Source organism: Micropterus dolomieu, linkage group LG23, assembly GCF_021292245.1.
Source record: "Micropterus dolomieu isolate WLL.071019.BEF.003 ecotype Adirondacks linkage group LG23, ASM2129224v1, whole genome shotgun sequence".
NCBI classification, from domain to species: domain Eukaryota; kingdom Metazoa; phylum Chordata; class Actinopteri; order Centrarchiformes; family Centrarchidae; genus Micropterus; species Micropterus dolomieu.
Genome location: NC_060172.1, coordinates 8,018,356 through 8,040,964, shown reverse-complemented (window position 1 = coordinate 8,040,964; position 22,609 = coordinate 8,018,356). Strand labels below are relative to the sequence as shown.

General features: G+C 40.3%; 1 protein-coding gene across 1 annotated transcript in view; it reads right to left on the bottom strand.

Annotated features, from left to right (window-relative positions):
* Positions 1 to 16,852: 16,852 nt before the first annotated feature.
* Positions 16,853 to 22,609, bottom strand: part of grk6 (G protein-coupled receptor kinase 6) — a 76,040-nt gene continuing 70,283 nt past the window's right edge. Inside the window, exon 16 of the mRNA XM_046039661.1 lies at positions 16,853 to 20,791. Within this exon, the coding sequence (XP_045895617.1) occupies positions 20,741 to 20,791 (51 nt within the window). The 3' untranslated portion in view covers positions 16,853 to 20,740. The remainder of the gene's footprint in view (positions 20,792 to 22,609) is intronic.

The window sequence follows — 22,609 nt, the reverse complement described above, 5'->3', positions numbered from 1 at the left end:
CAAACCAGTGACCCGCCAATCTACAACATGAGCCACAGCTGCCTCCCAATCATCTTTATTAACAACAGAGGTCACTAATAGGTGGACCCCGACCTACAGCTGATTTATTATGGACCTCTTGACAGAGCATTTCTATTTTAACCTGTGCAGCTTTTCTAGCATTTACCGTACTGGTTTAGTGGCCCAGTGTTCCAATCATCTCATGTGATGCTGCTTAGCCAATCAAATCTATGCATTCCGATAAGCATTGCGAGTCGAGTCCACGAGTGAGATACACACACGGAGAGAGGAGGTGAAAGAACGTTATGAGGTTTTGGACCTTTGCCTCAGGAAATTGTCTCTAAATGGACCTCTTTGAACTTTAATTGAATACCCCTGCCTTAGAGTGTATTGAAGAGTGACAAGTGAAGAGAGTCCCTGTTAAGAATCTCCCTGGAGACCATTTCATTAATGCAGCCTGTCAAAAATAATGAGTTATGTTTTTCTCCTGGGTGATCACGACCCACAAGGCTTTTCTCAGTTCCCATGAGGCCTTGCTGCGACTGCTGGGGAGGATGGGGGCGGTGGGTCATTAGTGCTGCTACCAGGGGAGCGTAATGTGGAAAACAAATATCTACCTTAAAGCTGGAGTAGGCAACGTTTGAGAAACAAGCAAGAGACAGCTAGACTTTGAAAGTAAACAACTGAAAAAATTCCAACCCATCCCCTCAGGCCTCCCTCCAAAATCGTAGAGAGAGCACAGGCAGGCAGGTGCTTATTACAGTCCTGCAGCATATAAAAGATCTGTTTCATTTTTGTGTCAGAGCATTTGATTTATTGATTGCTGTCGGGATGTAATGAGAATTTCAACAAATAATAATGTTTCTGAAATAAACATTTCTGTATGCAGGACAAGCGGTTGACGATGGATGGATGGATGATAGGAGAAATGGCTGAACAGCTGGCAGCTTTTTCAACATGGTGTTATTATAAACAAAGAAAGTTTGAATTCCTAATACGAAGGCCGTGTTTCCAAATTAAGTTTGTTTTATTGATCATTCCAAGCCCAGGGTATAATGACTATATGAAAAGACAGTTTTGGACTTTCTGTTCAAACTAGACCTTGAAGAGTGTCCATTTAGATGATCTGGTGTGAGAACTGTTGGAAACCCACCCCTCTTCACACTCCTCTCCCATCTCCCCCATCTGCAGGTACCATTCGATGGCTTAAAATAGGTCCAGATGAAATGATGCATGAGATGGATCTCCCACGTTCCTCCTTCCCCACCTCCAATATTTCTGTCTACAGTCATGCCAGCAGCTGTGAGAGGCCGTCCTTTGGCATAGCAGTGCTTTAAAGTTAAATGCTAACACTGAACACATATACATTTCTAATCATGGTCGTGTTGTTGATGAAGTTTTTGGGCTCTGTGTTTCCCCCTCCAGCTGAGATGAGAAACGTTGTAGTAACAGTTAATTTTTAGACAGATATGGAGGATCTAAAAATGGAGTCGTTACGGAGCTGTTTGTAGTTCCCAGCAGGTGGAGAGTTGCTCCGACTGGAAACTCTAAAGTGGCTTCCAGCTGACGTGGTTTCCACTGTTGGAGTCCTCCCACACTGAGCCACGGGCCGCTGAGTGTTAGTGTGTGTGAGAAGAGGATTATGTGTGACGAGATGAGATTGCAGGATCCTGCTGACTTTCCTGATACCCTGAATTTACCTCTAGCTTCACCATGAAGTTGACATTTTTGGCTTTTAGGGAAATCTCTTGACAGCTCATGGATCCTGGTAAAGGTATCCGTGGTGCCCAGAGGAGGAATCTACAGAGTCTACACAGCCATGCTAGCGGCAATCTGAAGCTATGCTTTGAGCTGTGAATGCTAATGTCAGCTGGTTAACGTGCCCACAATGGCAATGCGAACTTGCTGATGCTAAACAGGTATAATGTTTACCATGTTTACCATAGTTTAGCATCACTGTTGGGGAGTAACTAGTAGTGTTGTAGTCAAGACGCGGACAGTTGTTAACAGCAACAACACATTTTTAATTAGGGTTATTGGTTGCATTTGAAGCAATCTCTAGCTTCACCATGAAGTTGACATTTTTGGCCTTTTGGCTTTTAAGTCAATGTTCGAGACCGAGACAAGACAGAATACAAACGCGGTCAAGTCCAAGACGAGACCAAGGCCATCTTAAGGGTAGTTGAGACCAAGACTGTTCTCGAGTACTACAACACTAGTAACTAGTTACATGTAATTTAATTAATTAATTAATATATCAGGGGAACTTCCCTGAGAGGAAGCCTCTCTTTTGCAGGAAGGCAAGGTAAGGTAAAATATCACATTTCCAAAGTAACCTTCCCAACACTGTTTAGCATTTTGTCAGGCTAACATTTGCTAATTATCACAAAGTACAGCTGAGGCTGATGAGAATGTCATAAACCAAGGTATACTTGACATTATGATGGTGCTAAAGTTAAAAATTAGAGGATCATCAATGATATGGCAATTTATCCTGAAGTTCATGGCCATCCATCTAATGTTGTTAATATTATAGTGGTGCTGGAGGAAAAAGTCAGGGGTTCACCAAAGTCAATAGGATTCATAATCTGGGGGCTGTGAATTTTGTGCCGACCTGTTGTTGGTGCTAAGGGAACATTCAGGGGATCACCAATATCAGTGGTGGCTGGTGAAAAATATTTTAGGTGGGGCTGTGCCACATCCAATACAATTTACCAACTGGCAGTGGGTGGAAATGTCAGTTGTCTCATCTGCCTGAAGAGCAAGATATTCTGCATTTTTTACTTCCTCCAGAATGTAATCTTCGAGAACTGACAGCACGCAGTCCAAAAGTTTGTTTTGCACAGTCTTTTAGGTGCCTTTGAAAATGGTAGCTGTCTTAAGGTGCTCCTCCAACACGCTGTCCAGCGAGGCAACAAGATCTACTGAAAACACCAGGGCTGTCAGTGGACGCGGTCTCATTGTGGCCGCGCAAGGCCGATGTTAACTCTGCCTAGCGTGGCTAGCTTCACCGTGTTATCCATATGTGCCCTCGTTTCTTAATCTTCTCAGATAAATGTATCGTGTCCTTTACTCCTGTAACAGTGCGTGTAGTATCCGTCCCCGACGTTTTAAAAATACAAGCATGGGAAGCAAAATAACGTATTTAAATCTTTGCATCCAGCTAGCCAAGGCCGAAAGCCTGTGTCGGTCTTGAGTTCATTCATCTTGTCAACAACGTCACGTGTCCTTCTCCCACCTACTGACTGTGCTTGGGGCAGATCCTGGAGCACTGATTGGCTTAATTTCTGTTGCTATGGGCATATCTTGTGTCAGCCATTGGCTGCGCTGCTGTGCTGCCTGGCCGCTCTCTCCAGCGCCCCAGAAGGGATCGGTGGATGAGCAGGAAGCTAATTTCACACCCAAAAATAATTATTTAGCCTATATTTTATATATTACACATTATTGTGCATTTTAAACACACATACTTTAAAAAAAAAATACTATTTATTTTAAAAAGAACAATCAAAACCCTTTCCACTCACAGACTGTATATAAAAAGTTTCCACCACCAGGGAGGGTGGCGCCCTAGCGCCCTCTATTGGCCAGCCGCCACTGACCAATATAGTAGAATGCATCATGTAGGAAACATGAATGTGTGTTAAAAAAAAGTCACTGTAATCAATCTAATAGTTGTTGAAATACTTCAGTCTGGATCAAAGTAGTTGAGCAACTGATGACACATCCATTCAATAACTCAATAAAAAGGGACACTTTAAATCATACAAAGCTAAAATTCACCCCAAGGAGTGTTAGCCAGGATATGAGCTGGTCCAGTCATCCAGTCAGATGTGAGTGACTCAGAGAAATATGAAACAAAATAATGACTGAACAATACAACAACAACGAGCCAGAGTTGAGGCTGAGCGTAGGATTTGACCCAGAGGAAGAGACGGTGTAACAGAGAGAGAGAGGGAGATGAAATGAAAAGAGAAAATGATGGTCTTAGTGGGCTCAGGGTTGACGTCACAACTCCAATATAGCGTCTGTGAGAGTGTGTGTGTTTATTCTGACATCAAGTGACACACAGTCGTGACAAATGCGTGTGTGGGGGGGGGCAAGAAAGTGTGACTGTGTGACGTCTGATCCAGAAGTGACACAGCGCCACACACAGTGGAGGTCTTTGTGCTGGGACGGCCGCTCAACAACCGAACAGCGTCTCTGTTTTTCCCTTCATATTCAAATTTTCTTTTTTTTGGCCTGAACACACAGTACAGTAAAATTGCAAAAGCAGACTGATAAACAATGTTTAATGTATTTAACAAATGTAAATGGTAAATAAATGGTTTGCACATAACTATACAGCTACATTACATTACTACGGTAGCCATAAGCGACCATCGATTCAAACATTTTTTTACACTTTTCCCGTGATAATTTTCTTGTGATCTCGAGATAACAAAACAGTAGTGTGAGACAGTGGTTTAATGGTCATTTCACTTTCAATGTCAGTATCACTAGTTAGATCAGTTTGTAGAGCATAGGACACACTTTTTTTTTGGTTGTGGGTTCAATCCTCACGGAAAACCAATTTTGTATTCCTTTTTTTTAAATCCTCTTCAACAAACACAGTCTCTTCTTCTGAAGAGACTGGTGATTGGTCCACATCCATCAACCTATGGACTTTTCATTACCCCATCATTCCCAGGCAGAGGAAATTCCTTTGCTTCTTATTCAGGGGAATCCATTTAACGTTATACATTTCCTGATGGCTATTTCGGAACCTTTGAAATAGCCGTCGGGAAATGTGTGATTGAATTCCCCTGAATCTCTTGAAAGCAGGAATAAAATCTACAATCCTTGAGCTCTACCAACTGAGCTAATCAGTCACTCTAAAATATACTCTGAAATTATCCTAAAGAAACACACCAACAGACCCCTGTATTCCGCTATGCTTTGTTCTCTTGAGATCACAAGATAATTATCCCGTTATCACGCAAAAACGGAGTAAAATAAATAGTTGAATGGTTGGCCGCCTAGGGCTTCCATACATTACTGTACTAAAAAAATAGTAGCAAACAAAACTATGGAGTATATGATAAATAAGATATACTGTAGGTTGTGTCCAAAACTACAGAGCCCCTCAAGGGAAATGGGGAAGAAAGAAAGAAGTTCTCCTGCACCAGAAACTATCCCGTGGGATACTTTCTCATGCACACCAGATACATTATCGTGGGCACAAGAAACATGATGTCCCCTTATGGGTTCCTTACAAACCCACTCCCTTATTCACTCATTCCCTATATAATATACGGTCTGTAATTGACTTCATAGTGAGCAATAAACTGATCATTTTGCATCACTGACAGGTGACACGTCTCGTGAAATACTTTTGTAGTAACTTTTTTCAAATCATGACGGCTTCAAATTTGGTCAGGACTTCAGAATTTTAAATTAAGTTGAAAATCAGCAACAAGTTCTCCTTTAATCATCACTTTCATTACTTGATCCACAGAGTATGTCAAGGTTAGAGCAGCATGTTAGTGTCATGTACAGGAAAAAAAAAAACAAGAAATGGTGTTATTGTGTGATGGGACAGAACTCGGCACATTTCAGTATAATTTAATTTCATGAGCATCAGATGACAGTGTCAGCACACTTTATTCAGCTCACGTCCTGATTGCAGAGCCTCCGTCACCATCTGCATCTGTAATTCATGAAAGAAGTGGATGTAATCAGAGAACAACCACCTGCATCCTGCAACCGGTCCACTCTGATGATTCACAACAGCACACGAGGGACGCGTAACAAAATAAACACGAATGCAAGCTCTGAATATGTACTTTTGTGCGTTTGTGTTTGTGAAAACACATGTGGGGGCGTGTGTCTACTTACATTACATTCATTTAATTAAATCCTTCTCGATTTTGAGTTGCCTTGGTAACTAAAGGGGAAGACAGTGGATGGATGGCGAGATGTACACAGACACAGGCTTTTTATTACATGTTATCGGCCTTGTACGCTCACTGGCCACTTTATTAGGTACACCTTCTTCTTCGTGGCATATTTTCAGCCAGGTGCACTTCCTTTATGCGTATCTCCCGGTCCACCAAAACCAAATGGTGCGCTATTGGAGTGAGATCTGGTGACTGTGGGAGCCACGGCAGTACAGTGAACTCAATGTCATGTTCAAGAAACCAGTTTCAGATGATTTGAGCTTCGTGACATGGTGCATTATCCTGCTGGAAGGAGCCATCAGAAGATGGTACACCGTGGTCATAAAGGGATGGACAGCAACAATACTCAGGGAGGCTGTCGCATTTAAACGATGCTCAGTTGGTACTAAGGAGCCCAAAGCGTGTCGAGAAAATGTCCCCCGCACCATTAAACCACTACCAGCCTGAATCGTTGGTACAAGGCAGGATGGATCCATGCTTTCATGTTATTTACGGAAAATTCTGACCAACCATCTGAATGTCGCAGCTGAAATCGAGACTCATCAGACCAGGAAACGTTTTTCCAATCTTCTGTTGTCCAGTTTTGGAGAGCCTGTGTGAATTGTAGCCTCAGTTTCTTGTTCTTAGCTGACAGGAGTGGCACCCGGTGTGGTCTTCTGCTGTTTTTGCCTTATCAAAAAAGCGTTTATGCACTAAATGGAAGATGGAAACACATTTGCCGAATAAGTTCTGACATAGCGAACATTTAACTCACATGACTGATCAGCTGTTTCTTTGTCTTTGTCACTATACAGCATGAAACATGGCCAATACAAGCTGACATGAAAGAATAATTACAACTTGCTCAGTTGAAATACATTCCTGAGGACCTCTATTTATTTCCCTCATGTCCATGCGACTGGTTTTGTTTCTGGTTTGCAAACTCTACTTCTTGTTTATTATGGCCATGCGTTCCGTCTTTCCGTGACTTTATTCACCCCAACCCAGTTGATGGAAATGCGCCTAATTAGCCTTTTCTTCTTTGCGACATTTCAAATGTTCGCTTAAATTTCTTTGGCAATTAGATGGGGGGGGGGGGGGATTAAATTAATTAAGGGATGGATTAAATGGTGTGTTTATCTGCTCTAACGTAAGCCATTAACGTAAGCACGCCTGGCTAACTCGCTTGCTTAACTACAGTAGTAACCTGGCTTTTTTCTGAGGCATCCACCGCTACAGACATCATTGTTTCTTTACATTCTTGTTCCTGGAAGCCGGTCTCGTCTTCAAGTTTTGAAGTTCATTTATTGTAATTTATCCACATACCAAGTACACAAATTAACAAAAATGACGTTTCTCACGGTTCAGTGCTAAAAACAAGATCACAACATTCCACTTACAAGACAAGACAGTAAGTCACACTAGACGAGAGCATCCATTTATGTAAGGGAGAGTGAACATGGAGTGGCTGGAGCATGATAAAGAGTGTAGAGCCACCCGTAGCTGAATCTATACTTAATAATAGCAGCATCAAAAGGGAAAGTAGCGGCAACAGAAATAGTGATTATAATAATAGTAGTAATACCAGCATCAGACGTATGTTGACAGAAACCCTGTTTTCTTTTGTTCTGTGATGAGCTAAAACTGAACTAGAATGTGCTGTACCATTTAAAGCCTTTTAATCAATTTGGCTCTATTTTCACAGCTTTTCAGAGATGGTGCAGGCTGTCGCAGTGACATTAACCGTGACATTTTTGTTGTTTGGAAAGGATGGAAAAAAAGTGTGAAGAAAAAAAGATGTGTACTTCAGAGAAAAAAAACAACACACTGTTCAACGAGTAGAACAGGCAGAGTACAGGAGGAAGAGAAAATAAAGAAAAGAGGCTAATAACAGATAAGGGAGAAGCTCAAAGACGGGGATTAAATACAAGAAAGACGCATCTATAAAAGCAATAAGATCTTAGACGACACAATAGCACAGAGGAGAAATTAATTCACACCTAAACGCTTGGGGTCTTGATGGTCCTCCATCCCATCAGTTAATTACAGTTAACTTCACTCACCTGGTGTGAGACTCTCCCTGATTAGAAGGTGAAATGAAACCCAGCAGGATTCCTTGTCCCGAAAGGAAATAATGACCGTGGATGATTTTAGAGTTGCAGCAGCGGACAAGATGTTCATTTTTGACCTAATTGTGCTGTTTGGCAGATATCAGTGTATTTTGTAAGGCAGTATGGACGTCACAGAGGATAAAACACATGTACGAATCATCGCGTTTGGTGGCTGCTGACTGATGCTGCCTGCTTGTTGTCAGTTTCTCAGAGTGGTAACGCAGTCCTAACTGGCCATAAACTCCCAGAACAATGCATTTTTGGCATGTTTCCATCTAATTGTCATGCGGATTTTAAGCGTACTTCTGAGATGTCAAAAAACAAACAAAGAAATTGCGAAATATGTGCGTTTCCATCAGCTGGTTTGGAGCAAATGAACCAGGCTTCTGGCCCACCGTCCACTGCAACCACCTCCTTAGTCTGACTTTTCCTACACATAAGTGACACTACAGGGCTTTCCCCAACTATGACGCTAACGGGTCTTGACCATGCATCCATATGTGATGGGTTGTGGGGAGTTGATGGGAGTGAAGGTTGTACGATCATAGCGTTATGGACTATGGTATATTTCCCAAGACATCGGATGACATTACCGAAACAAATCTACCATCTTATGGCGACAAAGTTGAAATAATACCTGTAGACCTGTAGGTCTATTCTGTGTGTCTGGGCGTGGCGCTCCAGCCTCTCTCCTGGACCGATCATGAGATCACCTGTGGCTCCTCTGCACACCTGAGGATGGTTCCAGAAATCAACCCTATCCCAATCCAAGAGAGAAGGAACTCAATCTGGTTTCCTTGTCTTGGATTCCCTCTGTTGCACATTTGTGTGAAGTTAGTAATATAATTATATATAAATCTCCTTATCACTGTCTCCATGTCTGCAACTGGGTCCTCAAGATAAGTAAACCTAACATTTAGTAATACCTGTATGGCAATAATTTTGTGAAGCAGTGATGCTGCACATGAAATATGTGGGGTAATAAAACATTATCTTTCATTTATTAATGTGTAAGCCTTTATCATAATGTATTATCTTGAAAAATCTTTATTGTTAAATGTGTGTTGAATATAAACTCCTTAGGAATTTCACCATTCAATGTGAATTTATCTGAGAATATTCTTAAAGAAATCTACATCGTCATCCAAAATCCTGTTTTGCGGCACAGGAAAGTGTCGTAAATCAGCACTGACACTTAAGATTTAGTCCTACACTTCACTCAAATTAGGACTATGATGCTTGATAACTGACTTTTAAGCTCAGCTCTTAAGTCAGTTCTTAGCAGTGTTCTTATGAGTAAATCTGAGAAGTTTGATAAATATGGGCCCTGACTTGTGTATTTCAGCTGCTTGCTGATTCATGCTTGTCAGCATGGCAATCTGTGCAGGGTAAAACAAACAGATCTATTGTAACAATGGATCAACTGACTATTTAATTTTTTGTAATACGTTTTTAGCATATTTTAGGTCATTGTTTTGGTTTTATGGTTTGGTTCACTCTCACTGAGCTCCGCCTCTTTCCAGTTGCAGAAAAAAGCCAAAAACAGCAGATTAACAGACTAAATATTGGACTTACTTTTATCGGATGTCAACAAACATGACTCCAACTGAATGCTAACATTGCTCTGTGTCTGCTGTATGTGTAACTGTTTGCTAACAAGTTCATCATATCAACTTTGAATGTAAATGATTAATAATTGTATGTTTCCTATGTGTACATTTCTTCTTGTATGTTTCAAACGACAGCTGTATTGTGTGACAGCTTTGTGTTTGTTAGCATACTAAGATGCCAAACAAAGATGATGAGGATCTAAATGTCAGTAGGGGAGAGCGGGGTGATTTGAGCCTGTGGGGAAGTTGAGCCACCCCTTGTTTCTTGGCAACCTCAAACAAAATTTGTCATGTGACCACACATCCAGTCATCCATTTTACTCACCCTGTGATGGAGAGAGGCCCATGGAATAAGTGATAAGCACATTTAAGATCAAAAAAATGTTTTTTGCTCAATGAGTCCTGATTCTTGTGTCTAAACAATGAATGCAATGTTTGACTATCTAAGTGCAATTGAATGTTGGGACCTGGTGTTGCTGGCGTTTGCGCGACAAAATGACATTGATGTTATCCCCGACCCCCATGTGGCTCAACTTACCCCTCATATGGTGCAAGTTGAGCCAAGAGTCCACTTTTTTTTTGGAAAGCCATATTTTTAAAAGTTTATTTTAGATCCAAATTGATTATTCCCAGGGATGCACAACATCCTAAAATATAAGTGCATATTTTAGTTGGAGACATTACTGTCATGCCCTCACTTTTAACGACACCTCAAGTAGAAGCTGGCTCAACTCACGCCTCTCTCCCCTATGTTAAAGCCAACACGTCGTCAAACTTCAAAATAAGTTGATTGTCAAGCATTCGCCAAAATTACATGTAGCGTTTGCAAGAAAGAGTCCAGGGACAGGCGTATGACGTTTAACACGTGGTAAACATTGTGAAACAGTCGTACGTAGGTTAAGTTTAGGAAAAGATCGTGGTTTGAGTAACATTACGTAAGTCAACTGATGTAAGCCATGCACAGAACTTTATTTACTGCCTCATAATCCAAGAGTGAAAGCTGTAGTAATATACTGTGTTTCGCATAAACACAGTACGGCCCGACTATATCTGTGGGCATGTTGGTACTGTGTTTGTATGTCCAAAATACGCGTAATGTCTCACTGACTTTGAGGCACGGTCCCGGTAAATCCACTGTAGAATCGTTCTCTCAGGCATTTGGAGCTCTTTATGCACCCTTTTCGTAAGTCTGCATTTCTGCAGACTGTGCTTGAGGGAATTGCCCACATTTCATAGTGTTGTGACGTGGAACACGGGAGATACCAGGGGAAGCCCGGAAGTGACAGAAAAATCATGGCAAATGGGCCTTATAGGAGAGGAAAGAAGAAGAAGGGTAAACAAACAAGCATGTGAGGAACAACCAACCTGACATTAACATGATTGGGGGGAAAAAAGTTTAAATTTTAAATATAAACACAAAGCTCATAGATGGTTCATATTGACAGAACTGTGTGTAGTCTGTATGATGGCCACCTGTTTACTGGCTACCACTTATCATTTATTTATTCATCATTCTCTATTTCAGTGTTGTTCTTACAGTTCATATTGTGTATACTGTATACCAAATCCAGCTACCTCGTGTACATAACATAGCATTCTTTGCGCTCATCACACTGTGTCCAAGTATGCTTGTACTCCAGAGGTGCTCCAGAGGACATATATACGAATAAAAGCGTCAGGTCAGCTAAATGAATAAATGTATGCAAAGGTAGATCCCGGAGTACATCAGGAAGATGGCCCCCAAAGATGAAGGGTGAGGACAAGGAAGATGAAGAACCTTCATGGAGGGACAAGCCGGCATGTATCACAGACAAATAGAAGAAGCGGCTGATATCAAGAAGCACTAATCATGCCGGCACAAGAACAGGCACTCAGTACAAGATCAATAGAGGCTGGTGTCTACCACACCAGGCAGACTGTGCAAGGATGCCCTGAGACAGTACAGCACATAACAGCAGGATGGAACATGGAACGCCATAACCAGGTAGCTGGTATAGTGTACAGGAACATCTGCCATGAGTATGGGCTGGAAGTCCCAAGGTCAAAATGGAAGACACCTCCTAAGGTAGTTGAGAATGACCGAGCTAAGATCCTGTGGGACTTCAAGATCCAGACTGACAAACTGGTGATGGCTAACCAACCAGACATCGTGTTGATCGACAAACAGCAGAAGAAGGCTGCAGTGATAGATGTGGCGATCCCAAGCGACAGCAACATCAAGAACACGAAGCTTGAGAAACACCAAGGGCTGAAAGAGGAGCTAGAAAAGATGTTGAAAGTAACAGCAACAGTGGTGCCAGTGGTGATCGGAGCACTGGGGGCCGTGACCTCCAAACTGGGAGAGCGGCTACAGCAGATTCCAGGTAAAACATCAGAGGTCTCTGTGCAGAAGAGTGCAGTCCTAGGAACAGCTAAGATACTGCGCAGAACCTTTAATCTCCCAGGGCTCTGGTGATAAGTTGCTGCATAATCGCTATGATGGGCTGTCAAAGCAGAGCGCAGCGTCACAGAGCAGCCAGCATGGCTGTAGAATTTGTCCAGTTCTCTTTTTATTTTCTGTTATCAAACTCCTCCTCTGTACCTGCACTGTGAATATCTAGTGACGTGAATGCAATTCACCTCATGTTTTTTTTTTCTAAAAGTATTACAGGATATAATGGTGAAAAGAAGGTTTTTCATAACCAATCTGATAACAAACGATACATCTTTGGACGTCATGAAATTGGCCTAACCAATTCCCTCTTTAAATTGAGTGGACTGAAAATGAATGACAGCGTACTGTTTATTAATAGACTTGTTGAAGGCTCTCAGGACTAATGAATGGTCCACTGCCGAGAGAGTAAAAAGGAAGCAGTTAAACAAAGCGGGACACATTCAGAGCTGTACTTCCTGAATCCTTGAGCCATGTCATGAACAAATACAAGCAAGAAAACAGAAACATTTTACACAAAAGCAAGTTCAACACAACATTACAAGTATTTCATCAGGTATTCTCATCAATTCATGTAGATCATTTAGTGATTCTGCTTGTCGGCGCTGGATGTACTATAACCAACAGCTTCCAGAGTTAAACATGAAATGTTTTGGGAATGTTGCAAACTGTCCGATTGATCGGTCGCAGAAAATAAGTTAAGGTGATATTTGACTTTGGTTGTTTTCATACATAAATACAATTTAAGCAGGATTCATTCAAAAGTTATTACACAAGAACAGAAGTTAAATGATTACTAAAATGCAATTAAAGTGAAGTGATTTAGGGTAAATAAACAGTTTTAGTGTGACACTGAATTTAAGAGTGTTAAAATATATCTCAGGTAACTGAGTATTGACTAGTTCACTATTTTACTTTGCTGATTAAATTGTTTATTAATTAAATGAAATTTAATTTTCACCTGGTCTGTTTTCAGATGTCAAACTTAATATTCTGGACATAATTATAAGATGACATATCCTTTGTATGATGGGTTAAACAACTCTATCAAGCAAAATCTACATTCATTTTTGTATCACACTGAAATTAATGGAGGCCAATAGTTGTTTGGACTGGGGACACAGGAGAAAAGTCCCCTCAACATTTTGAAATGGCTGATTTTGTCCCCATGACTGATTGAAAGCATTGTTCTGTAAAATAGCTTGCACCAAGAAATGTTAACTAACCAATGAAAATGCTTTGAGAGAGGTTTGTTTGTATAATAAGAAAACATGCAGTGCAATTTAAATATGGAAGAATGCCTTGTCCCAAAAAAGTAACTTAAGTGAAAAAAACATTGTTTCTCTTTATATAAATAAAGATATTTCCACGCTAAATTGGTGCAGAAAATGTCTCCAGAATGCTCAAAATCTTATAACACAACCTGTCTAATCTCTAAAAATGTATAAAATTCTTAAAAAATAAAAATCATGTGAAATTCACATGTGCATGTTAATGAATTTTTTTTGTGGACACGATCAGTTTCAGTTTTGAAACTCTGGAAAAACAAACTTAAATGTTTTCACGCGTAAGAATTGTGTTTAAAAGTTGAGCCAAATTGAAACATCACTGTGTTTGGGTTGTTGTGTAACATCCATCCATCATATAATAACCCTAAACATAGATTTTGTCCAAACCATTAACTATATTAAATCAACCAAAGGTAGAAGGACAAAACCACAGAGTAAAGAAGTTGGTTTACGGCAAAAAACAAAAGTCTTCGTCTGTTCTCTGTGTTTACAAGCTGAACACAGACAAATAACACTGGCAACAGAAAAACAAGATTCAGCGCTCATTTAAAATCTATATAACATTATAGCTAAGCCCAAATATATAGGATTTGTTTCATCATAAAATAAACGTGCCCACCACACAAACTGAGGATTTACTAACACAACTTTTTCACTGTTTCACTGATATTCAAGTTATCAGGTGACAATGAAGCAGAGCAATTTTAGTCCCAATGGTTACGAACGTTTATTTCTATTCTAATTTCTTCCAATTTAAAACAGTTTTCACTTTTCAAAGGATCATTCTGATTTGTCACAATCTGTCCCATTATTTCTATTAGTAATAATATCATTGCACTACTCACCAAATTAATAGCTGAGCTCTGGGAACATGGTGACGTCAAAAAAAAAAAAAAATGGAAATGCGACGAGTCAGTCAGGTTGGAAACACACCAACACAGCTGCTGAGATTACACATCACCAAAGCTGTTGGAGTATTTATACAAATCCATTTTAGGCCTATTTGACATTTCTATTACTCACTCATTTAAAGACAGCCTCATCTTGATTAAAAGAAGCGGTTGGCAGGATAAATATATTATTTCTCATAATCCTAAGTATAATGGAGAAGCAGAAACACATAATTATATTAGATATTCTACAAAAAATAAATGAAGCCCTCTTAATAAGTAAAAGCAAGAACTAGCACATTAACAAGGAATCTGTGTGATATATGCTGGATGAAAGGGGGAACTTTGAACATACTTGCTTTTGTTTTAGCTAATAATTTTGCTGTGAAATGCTAATTACTCTAATACATTACTTCATTGACACTTTTATCCAAAGCGACTTACAATTGGTTTATATGTCAGATGACACACCTCTGGAGCAACGAGGGGTTAAGGGTCTTGCTTGGGGACACAATGGTGGATGGGTCACACTGGGGGATTAAACCCGTGTCTCTCACACTAAAGGCATGTGTCTTATCTATTGTGCCATCACCACCACCCCACCAATATGAATTTGGAGCTATGGCTGAACTTGAAAATGGAAATGTTGGCGGGCACATCCCTGTTCAAATCTAAAGTATTCACGCAACAGATTTTTCAGTATGTACGCTATATGGCCATAAGTATGTGGACACCCCTGTCCTAATACCTTTTGGCAGGGGCGGTTTCTTCATGGTGTGGTCTCTATTAACCCTCTCATGCATGAATTATTAAAAACATTATCTAGGTTTATAAAAAAAAAAAGATTTTTATTACTCAAAATTGGGCTAAAATACAAATTCATTTACATTTTCTTTCTGTTTTGTTTTTAAATTAACCCCGTATGTGGACACCATGCAACAAAGGAGTGTCACACCTGACAATATGGATTATTATGTTTTTATGTCATGTTATGCTATGTATGGTGATGGCGCATAGATAAGATACCAGCCTTTGGTGTGGGAGGCCTGTGTTCAATTGCCACTGTGAGACATCCACCATTGTGTCCCTGAGCAAGACATTTAACCCCTCGTTGCTCCAGAGGCGTGCGACCTCTGACATGTATAGCAACTGTAAGTGGCTTTGGATAAAAGCGTCAGCTAAATGAATGTAAATGCATTTAAGCTCAGTGGTTGGAAATTAACAATAAAACACCTGTTTTAGGAACAAATAGAGGAAAAACACTCACAGTGGTATTGATAACTGTGGTTACATGTATGTGGACACCCATTAGCATGTGATCTTCATCTAACTTCATGTTGAATCATCTCAGTTTTTCATATCAACATCCAACATGTAACATAGTTAAAACTGATTTCTTTACAGTATGTGAGTACAATACTTATTCTTATTTCGTGTAAAGGCTACAAAGCAGTGAAAAGTTGCAATTTAATGCTGTTATTCTTGTTCATATATTTGTTAATGTCTGTTTTATTATAATACCATTTTATCACATCTTTGAAAAATTAGAATAGATAAACTGCCTGGTTACAGAAATCAAACTTAGTGCAATTTGACTCCACTGTTGCATGACGTCCACATACGTGGACAGTTGGTTTTTGGTGTATAAAAACTGCATTTTACTCTAAATTTGAATTTATAAAACATAAACCTGTTAATAATACTGTACATGCTACTATTTTTATTTTGACTGACCTCCTTGAATAAAGGTTTTTCACAGATATGCCTAAGGCATTTAATTTAGCGCATGGCTATCAGTCGGCCATCTTGGATTGATGAGGTCTCAATCAACTGTGACACTGTCCTCAAATGACTTGGAGAACATAACCATGATAAAGTAACCCACAATGAAGTTAAAATAACTGCCACACCATGCATGAAAGGGTTAAGGGAAATCTTAACGCTACAGCATACAATTTTAGAAAATAGTTCGTCCAACAGTTTGTGTTTGGCCTTCTTCTTGTTTCTATAAGCCTGCTAAGAAATGGTTTTGGTGTGGAAGAACCTGACCCGCACAGAGCCCTGACCTCAACCGAGCCAGGCCCTCCCGTCCGACGTCAGTGTCTGAACTCACTAATGCTCCTCTGGATGAATGGGCAAATATTCCCACGGACACACTCCAAAATCTTGTAGTGAGTCTTCCCAGAAGAGTGGATCCTGTTACGGCTGCAAAAGGGGGACCACCTCCATATTAATGCCTACGGATTAAGAATGGGATGTGATTAAATTAATGTGTAGGTGTCCCAGATCTCTCTCTTTCTCTCAGTGGCCTGATAATCACACTTAACAGCCAAGTAGTTTCACATCATTCAGTCCGATGTTGTGTACATGTCCGTTCATTTATTGTTCTGTGATCACATTTTGGTTTTGTGACATCGCTTTTTTTCCCAACTGAGTCCCGTCCATTTCAAACCAGTGAGAAGACCACAGAGAAAAACCACAAATCTATCATCAAACATGTGATCTTATCTTATCCCATGTTCCCAGATTTTAGCCATTAACTTGGTGAATACAATGTTAATATTACTGATAAGAAAGATGAACAAAACTACACAAATAAGACCCAATTTGAAATAAACAGGATTTATATTTAAGGCTGATTACAGTGTTGACTCAATCTTTCACACAAAGGAAACATTGAAGACAGTGGTTATCTGACAGCAGTTGAGTCCTGATTTAAGCGTCCACGGTGAATGTTGCCAAGCTCTTCTCCTCAACTTCCCCCTTTGACCTCTCAGTCTTTATAAAAATCACCGCAGAGACTCCAGAGTTCAGAGGTCGGGGGAAGGAGGGTGGACAGAAGTCTTTCAGGGCTGGGATTCTTTCAGTCTCATCGTCCAGAGCGACGGTTCTGCCAACGAACGCTCAGAATACCACAGACAGGAAGTGAACTGAAGCTGACGCAGCAGCAGGCTTTGCACGAGCACATGTACAGACACATACAGTATGTATAAAAAGAGGCGACTACAGGCTGGAGGAGTACCTTCAAACACCAAAAGGCACCTTGGACTTTGTCATCTTCTATGGATAACTGGTTTGGTTTTAATTAACTCGTTAAGTGCTTCAATAAAAACTTTGTCTCTGATTTATCCAAAGAAACTTAACCAATAAATCCATCTGTTGCTCATCAAAAGGCCTTTTCTGACACCAGAATTCACAAAAACCACATTTGATAAATTTCTTTGTCACATATGGCAGTAAAGTAAATATTTTGGGTGTTTGGACTGTTGGTCAGACAAAAAGAAGACATTTGAGGACGTTTATAACGTCGATTTACAGTATTTTCTGACATTTTATAGACAAAAACAATGACTTGATCAATTGCGAAGTAATCAGCAGATTAGTGATATTGAAAAAAAAATAATTAGATGCAGCCCTAGACTGTATTAAAACACATAATTCTCAGATACCCTTGCAGATTGTTTCATGTGGCAAGTTTTCATTTGCAGTGCTCACAGCAGTTTGGCCTCTCAATGCAGATTTTTAGTAAGTCCAAACCTGCGACAAGAACTTTTCTTGTAAAGTGAATTCTCAGTTATTTTTCAAATGTTACAGAGACATTAGTGGCTATGTTAAATCACCAGCCAGCCATCTCTGAAAATCTCAGAGCAAATGTTAAAGAATAAATCTAAATGATTTCCCGCCGGGGAATTTTCTTGATTACAAATTCATGCTGGGATTCTTGTCTACCACCAGTTCAGGATCCAAAGGAAGAGCAATTGTCAAATCTATGTTTCTATTATCTGAATGGCTTGACACCACAGAAGGCAACTGAGAAACTTTTAGAATGGCAAACAACATTTTAAACACGACTCAACCTCACTTCAGCTTATTAAATGTAGCTGAAACATCACTATTTGGTTCATTTTGGACAAATTCTCAAACCAGAAAAATTTCACACATTTATGAATGCATGGTTGTCATATTTATCAGCAGGGAAAAATGGTTTCTGTTTTCTGCCTTCTCAAATATCAGTCTACAGAAATAACATGAGAGCCATTGATACATTCAGAGGTATTTAATTTTAATAGCTTAAAATCAGAGGCCATATGTTTTGAGGAAGCCATTGACTGCAACAGTACCAGCTGAGGCATTTCACTGCAGTGATGAAAAGACCAGCTTCAGTCTCTGTTCGACGAAGGGTTTGACCCAAAAAGCTTCAGTTACTCTTGTCGTTGCCTTTGATGTGATTTTAATCACCTGATCAGCCTAGGATGCAGCCTGCGGCAGATCTGGACAGACAAAACTTTGGACTTTTTCCTTGCATTGTTACTACCACACACAAAGTAGTCTACTGGCAGGGCAAATGTAAATCCATCTTATGATCAGAGCAAAGTAAAGGAAAAAGAATTAAATTCTACAGAAACCCTGAGAGACAGCAGAAAAACAAACCTATGGCTTGCTTACAGACTCAAATTGTATCTGTAATAATTATAAGTAAATAATAATAAATGACAATGACCACTGAATGCTGTCTTGATTCATTCTTTTCTGATCATTGACCGATTTTAGATTGCAAGTTGTACGGCTGTTAAACACTAATACAGGTTTGCGTCGTGTAGCTCAGTTTGTGGAGAGTGTTGACCTCACAGGGTTGGCAGTTCAATCCCCTCGGTTCTCCCGTCCGCATGTCAAAGTTTCCTCGAGCAACACACTGAACCATACAAGATACGAAGTGAGCCAGCAAATCACGTTTGTGGAACTGGCCCCTGGTCAGTATACAGACATAGAAAGTTTGATGTTCTTTGTTTTTTTGGGGGAGGTATATTTGAAAAGTTGGGGGGAAAAAAATTCATGTTTTCAAGTTAAACAAACCCCCTTTTTTGGGGAGGATTAAAATCTTCTTTTCTGAATGGACAGACCGTACTTGACTTGGACCAGAACCCCTGCGTTAGACTTAGTACTGCCATATTCTGGTAAATGTATGCACTCATGGTGTAGTTAGTGTCTGCTGCTCAAACAAGCTGCAAAAGCAAAGCTGTTGGACAAGAGCTTTGATTTCTGCTGTCCATAAATAGTCCGTAAAGCCAAAATGTACACACAATTACCCAAATATTTTTGATAATTTGAGCCCATAAAGTATTTTGTAAAATACATTAATTAACCTAGCATAGCATTAGATTGGGTAGACCACTTAAATTATGCTGGCTAGCTCATCGCTAATGCGCACGTCCCGTGTAAAACCGACCCGGGGCCTTTTCCTGCTTGCTTCCTCTCTCTCCCACATCTCCTGTCACACTCAAGCTGTCCAATGATGAATAAAGGCTTTAAATACATAAAAAATATCTAAACTTGGCACCAGATACTTCATTCATGCTTCACAATCAGTGGTCATTCATCATATTCATGATCAGGTGTGCTGGGCAGCCTTTATCACCGGACACTTAACAGCTGATTACCACCCCGTCGTCCTTGTGTATTATTTTTTTTGGATTACTGACTTTGCTAAAAATGTAATGTTCATATATGTTTGTATAAATATACTGTAGTATATTGGTATAAAGAAACAGTGAATGGATACTTCCTTCATTGCAGCATCAACATAACATGTGTGAGTTGTTCACTGTGGACCAAACATGGGAGAAAATAAAGGAGTATCAAAAAGGCACAAGCATGTACAAGCAATTTGTATAATCAGAGCATGAAAATTATGAACTTAACTCTCAGAGTTTCTGTAAAATACCTTTTTACAGTCACATTCCAAAACTGGCACTGAACTGACGAGAGTAACTGGAGTCACACTGACACGACAAGTCGATTGTCTCAATAATCGCAAAAATTAAAAAATATTAATAATATTATTGATATAAAAAATATCCGCACATGTAGACAACTTAATGGCCCTGGCGTCACCATTTCAAAAACCAAAATGTCTAAGCAAAAATTTAAAAAATCACACTTTTAAGAAAGAATTAAATAGAAGAAAACTAAAGCTGAAAATAGAGTTGAGGTTGGTCTGAGCAGAATGGAGGGCGGAAGAAGAAAAGTGGTCACAGTTTATGAACTGAAAGTCACTTGTTTGGTTCCCTGGACGAAGTTGGGAAAGGTAAAGAGATCGAGGAATGCTTAGTCCTCCCTTAGTTAACCACTGCCACGGTGCCCTTGAGCAAGGCACTTTTACACCAGGTGATTGTTCCGGTGGAGCTTCTGAGTAGACAGCAGCAGCTCCCAGATCAGTAATGTGAACATGAGTAAGTGGATGAACGTGAAAGCAAAGCATTCCCTCGACAAAAAAAACAAACAAAAACAAAACATCTGTTCATCTTCTGTAAGATCCCGTCTCCTCGTTTGGAACGCGTCGACAGCCGATATTTCACACATTTTAAATAACATTAAACATTATGGCTATGCTGAAAATATACATTCTGACATTTAGAGATAGTACTATCCTAAAAATACAAATGTGCAAAAGTTGTAAACAAATGAGAGTGTGTGTGTGTGTGTGTGTGTGTGTGTCACAGCCTGGTGGGCTCCTCGTCACTGTCACTGCAGTTACCACAGCAGTCCTGCAGAGGGAGCAGAGAGCAGAGAGTTACTTTAGGTGCGCAGCGCCGACTTAACTTGATGCATGCTGGACTTAAAATAAGGCATGCTGGTTAGAAATTGTGCAGTTGCATTTCTCCGGCTGCACAAAGTTGGAACCTCACTATTACCTAGATCAGTCATTGATCTCAGCTCACAGTAATCTGATGGAGGCAGAATGTGTCCGACTTGACGGCCTCGTTTTTATACCCCGCCCCTGCAGTCGCCTGCAGCTCATGTTAGACCATCATGTCGGCGAAAGTCAGCCACAGTTGGCGCAGTGGTGCAGTGGTTAGCAATGTTGCCTCACAGCAAGAAGGTTGTGGGTTCAAACCTCAGTTGCCCCGGCCTTTCTTTGTGGAGTTTGCATGTTCTCCTCCCACCATCCCAAAGACATGAGAGAGCTAGGTGAATTGCTGTCTCCAAAATTGAGTGAGTGTGTCCCCTATGTGTGGCCCTGCGATGATAAGCGGTTGACGATGGATGGATTTCAGTTGCTTAAATCATTCTTCAACTTATCCTGCAGATAATCAATATTTGGGATAGCCCCTCAATTGCCGGTTGGTGCAACAATTGAATTGTGGAGAATCTAACCAATCTAATGTTGTATAGCATGTCCATATTTACAAAAGTTTAAAGTTTTCTAACTGAAAGATACGTTTATTTGTTGAAACGTGTAGCCCCACCAGGCCAGTAAAAGGCTTTAACTTTTTTTGTGTGTACAAATATTTCTAATATTGTCTGAACACAAACTTTTTAAGCTTTGAACTTACTGAAGCCAGTTCACTGAAGAGTAAAATACTCATTGTTTCTGACATGGAGGCTTCAAGTAATGGAGACTTGAAGTGAGCACAGAGAAAGAAACTTTCCTCCTTCAGCAGATGGATGTGAAAACTAACTGCACATACATGCAGCTCCTGTCAGAGCTAAAACACTTGTGCAATAACAATAAACAAAACACATTTTTGAGTGGAGGGCGACTAAAAGTTTTTTTTAATGTAAAAACAAGAGCTGCATTTCCCCTGCAGGAACTTTACCCAGGAACAAGTGGTGCTAATTAGCAGAGTTTCAGGAGCGGGACCACACATCAAGCACATCATCGCCAGCATTTCCATAAATACCCACACGTCCTAAATCCTCCCCTTCGCCCTCGTATCCTGCATCCCTCCTTCCCACCCCTTTCTCTGTCCTGCCTCCTGATCTTCCTCCTCGCCATAGGTTTATAGGGGGTCCGTCGTGCCCGGGTGCTACGGCGGATTTCCCTATCGTAGCTTCCCCATAACACTTTCTAATGTCTATTCAGCTACTGCAAGCTTCATACATCTTCTGTCCGTTAATCAATAAATCCTTTAATCATACCTGTTGATTGTGGTCCTTGCTAGTGAAAGAACCTTACAAGGAATGTAGTACTTTCCCAAAGTACTGGAACTTGCAGTGCTGAACATTTCTGATTGGTTGAGTAGAGGCTACTCGCTTTAAGTCTAGCTTTTCGAGCATTTTGAATCCTCTTTACTACTGCTGCTTGTCCCTTTTCCACCGTTGACTTAATGACCACATTCGCAAACTAATAAACCACAATCAACAGCAGCACAACTTGAAACTCCTCCTTGGACACTGTGTGATGCCTGTCCGTTGCTTTATATGCATCTGCAATCTTTGCAGGTCTGAAGATCGCGGTGGAAACGCACACAACAATGGACTGAAGGAACCTTTTAGTATCTTGAAAAGTAGACTCAACTGGGACTAAAAGTTCTGGGTACTTTTGGTGGAAACGCGGCTAATGATTGCAGGAGAAACAGAGA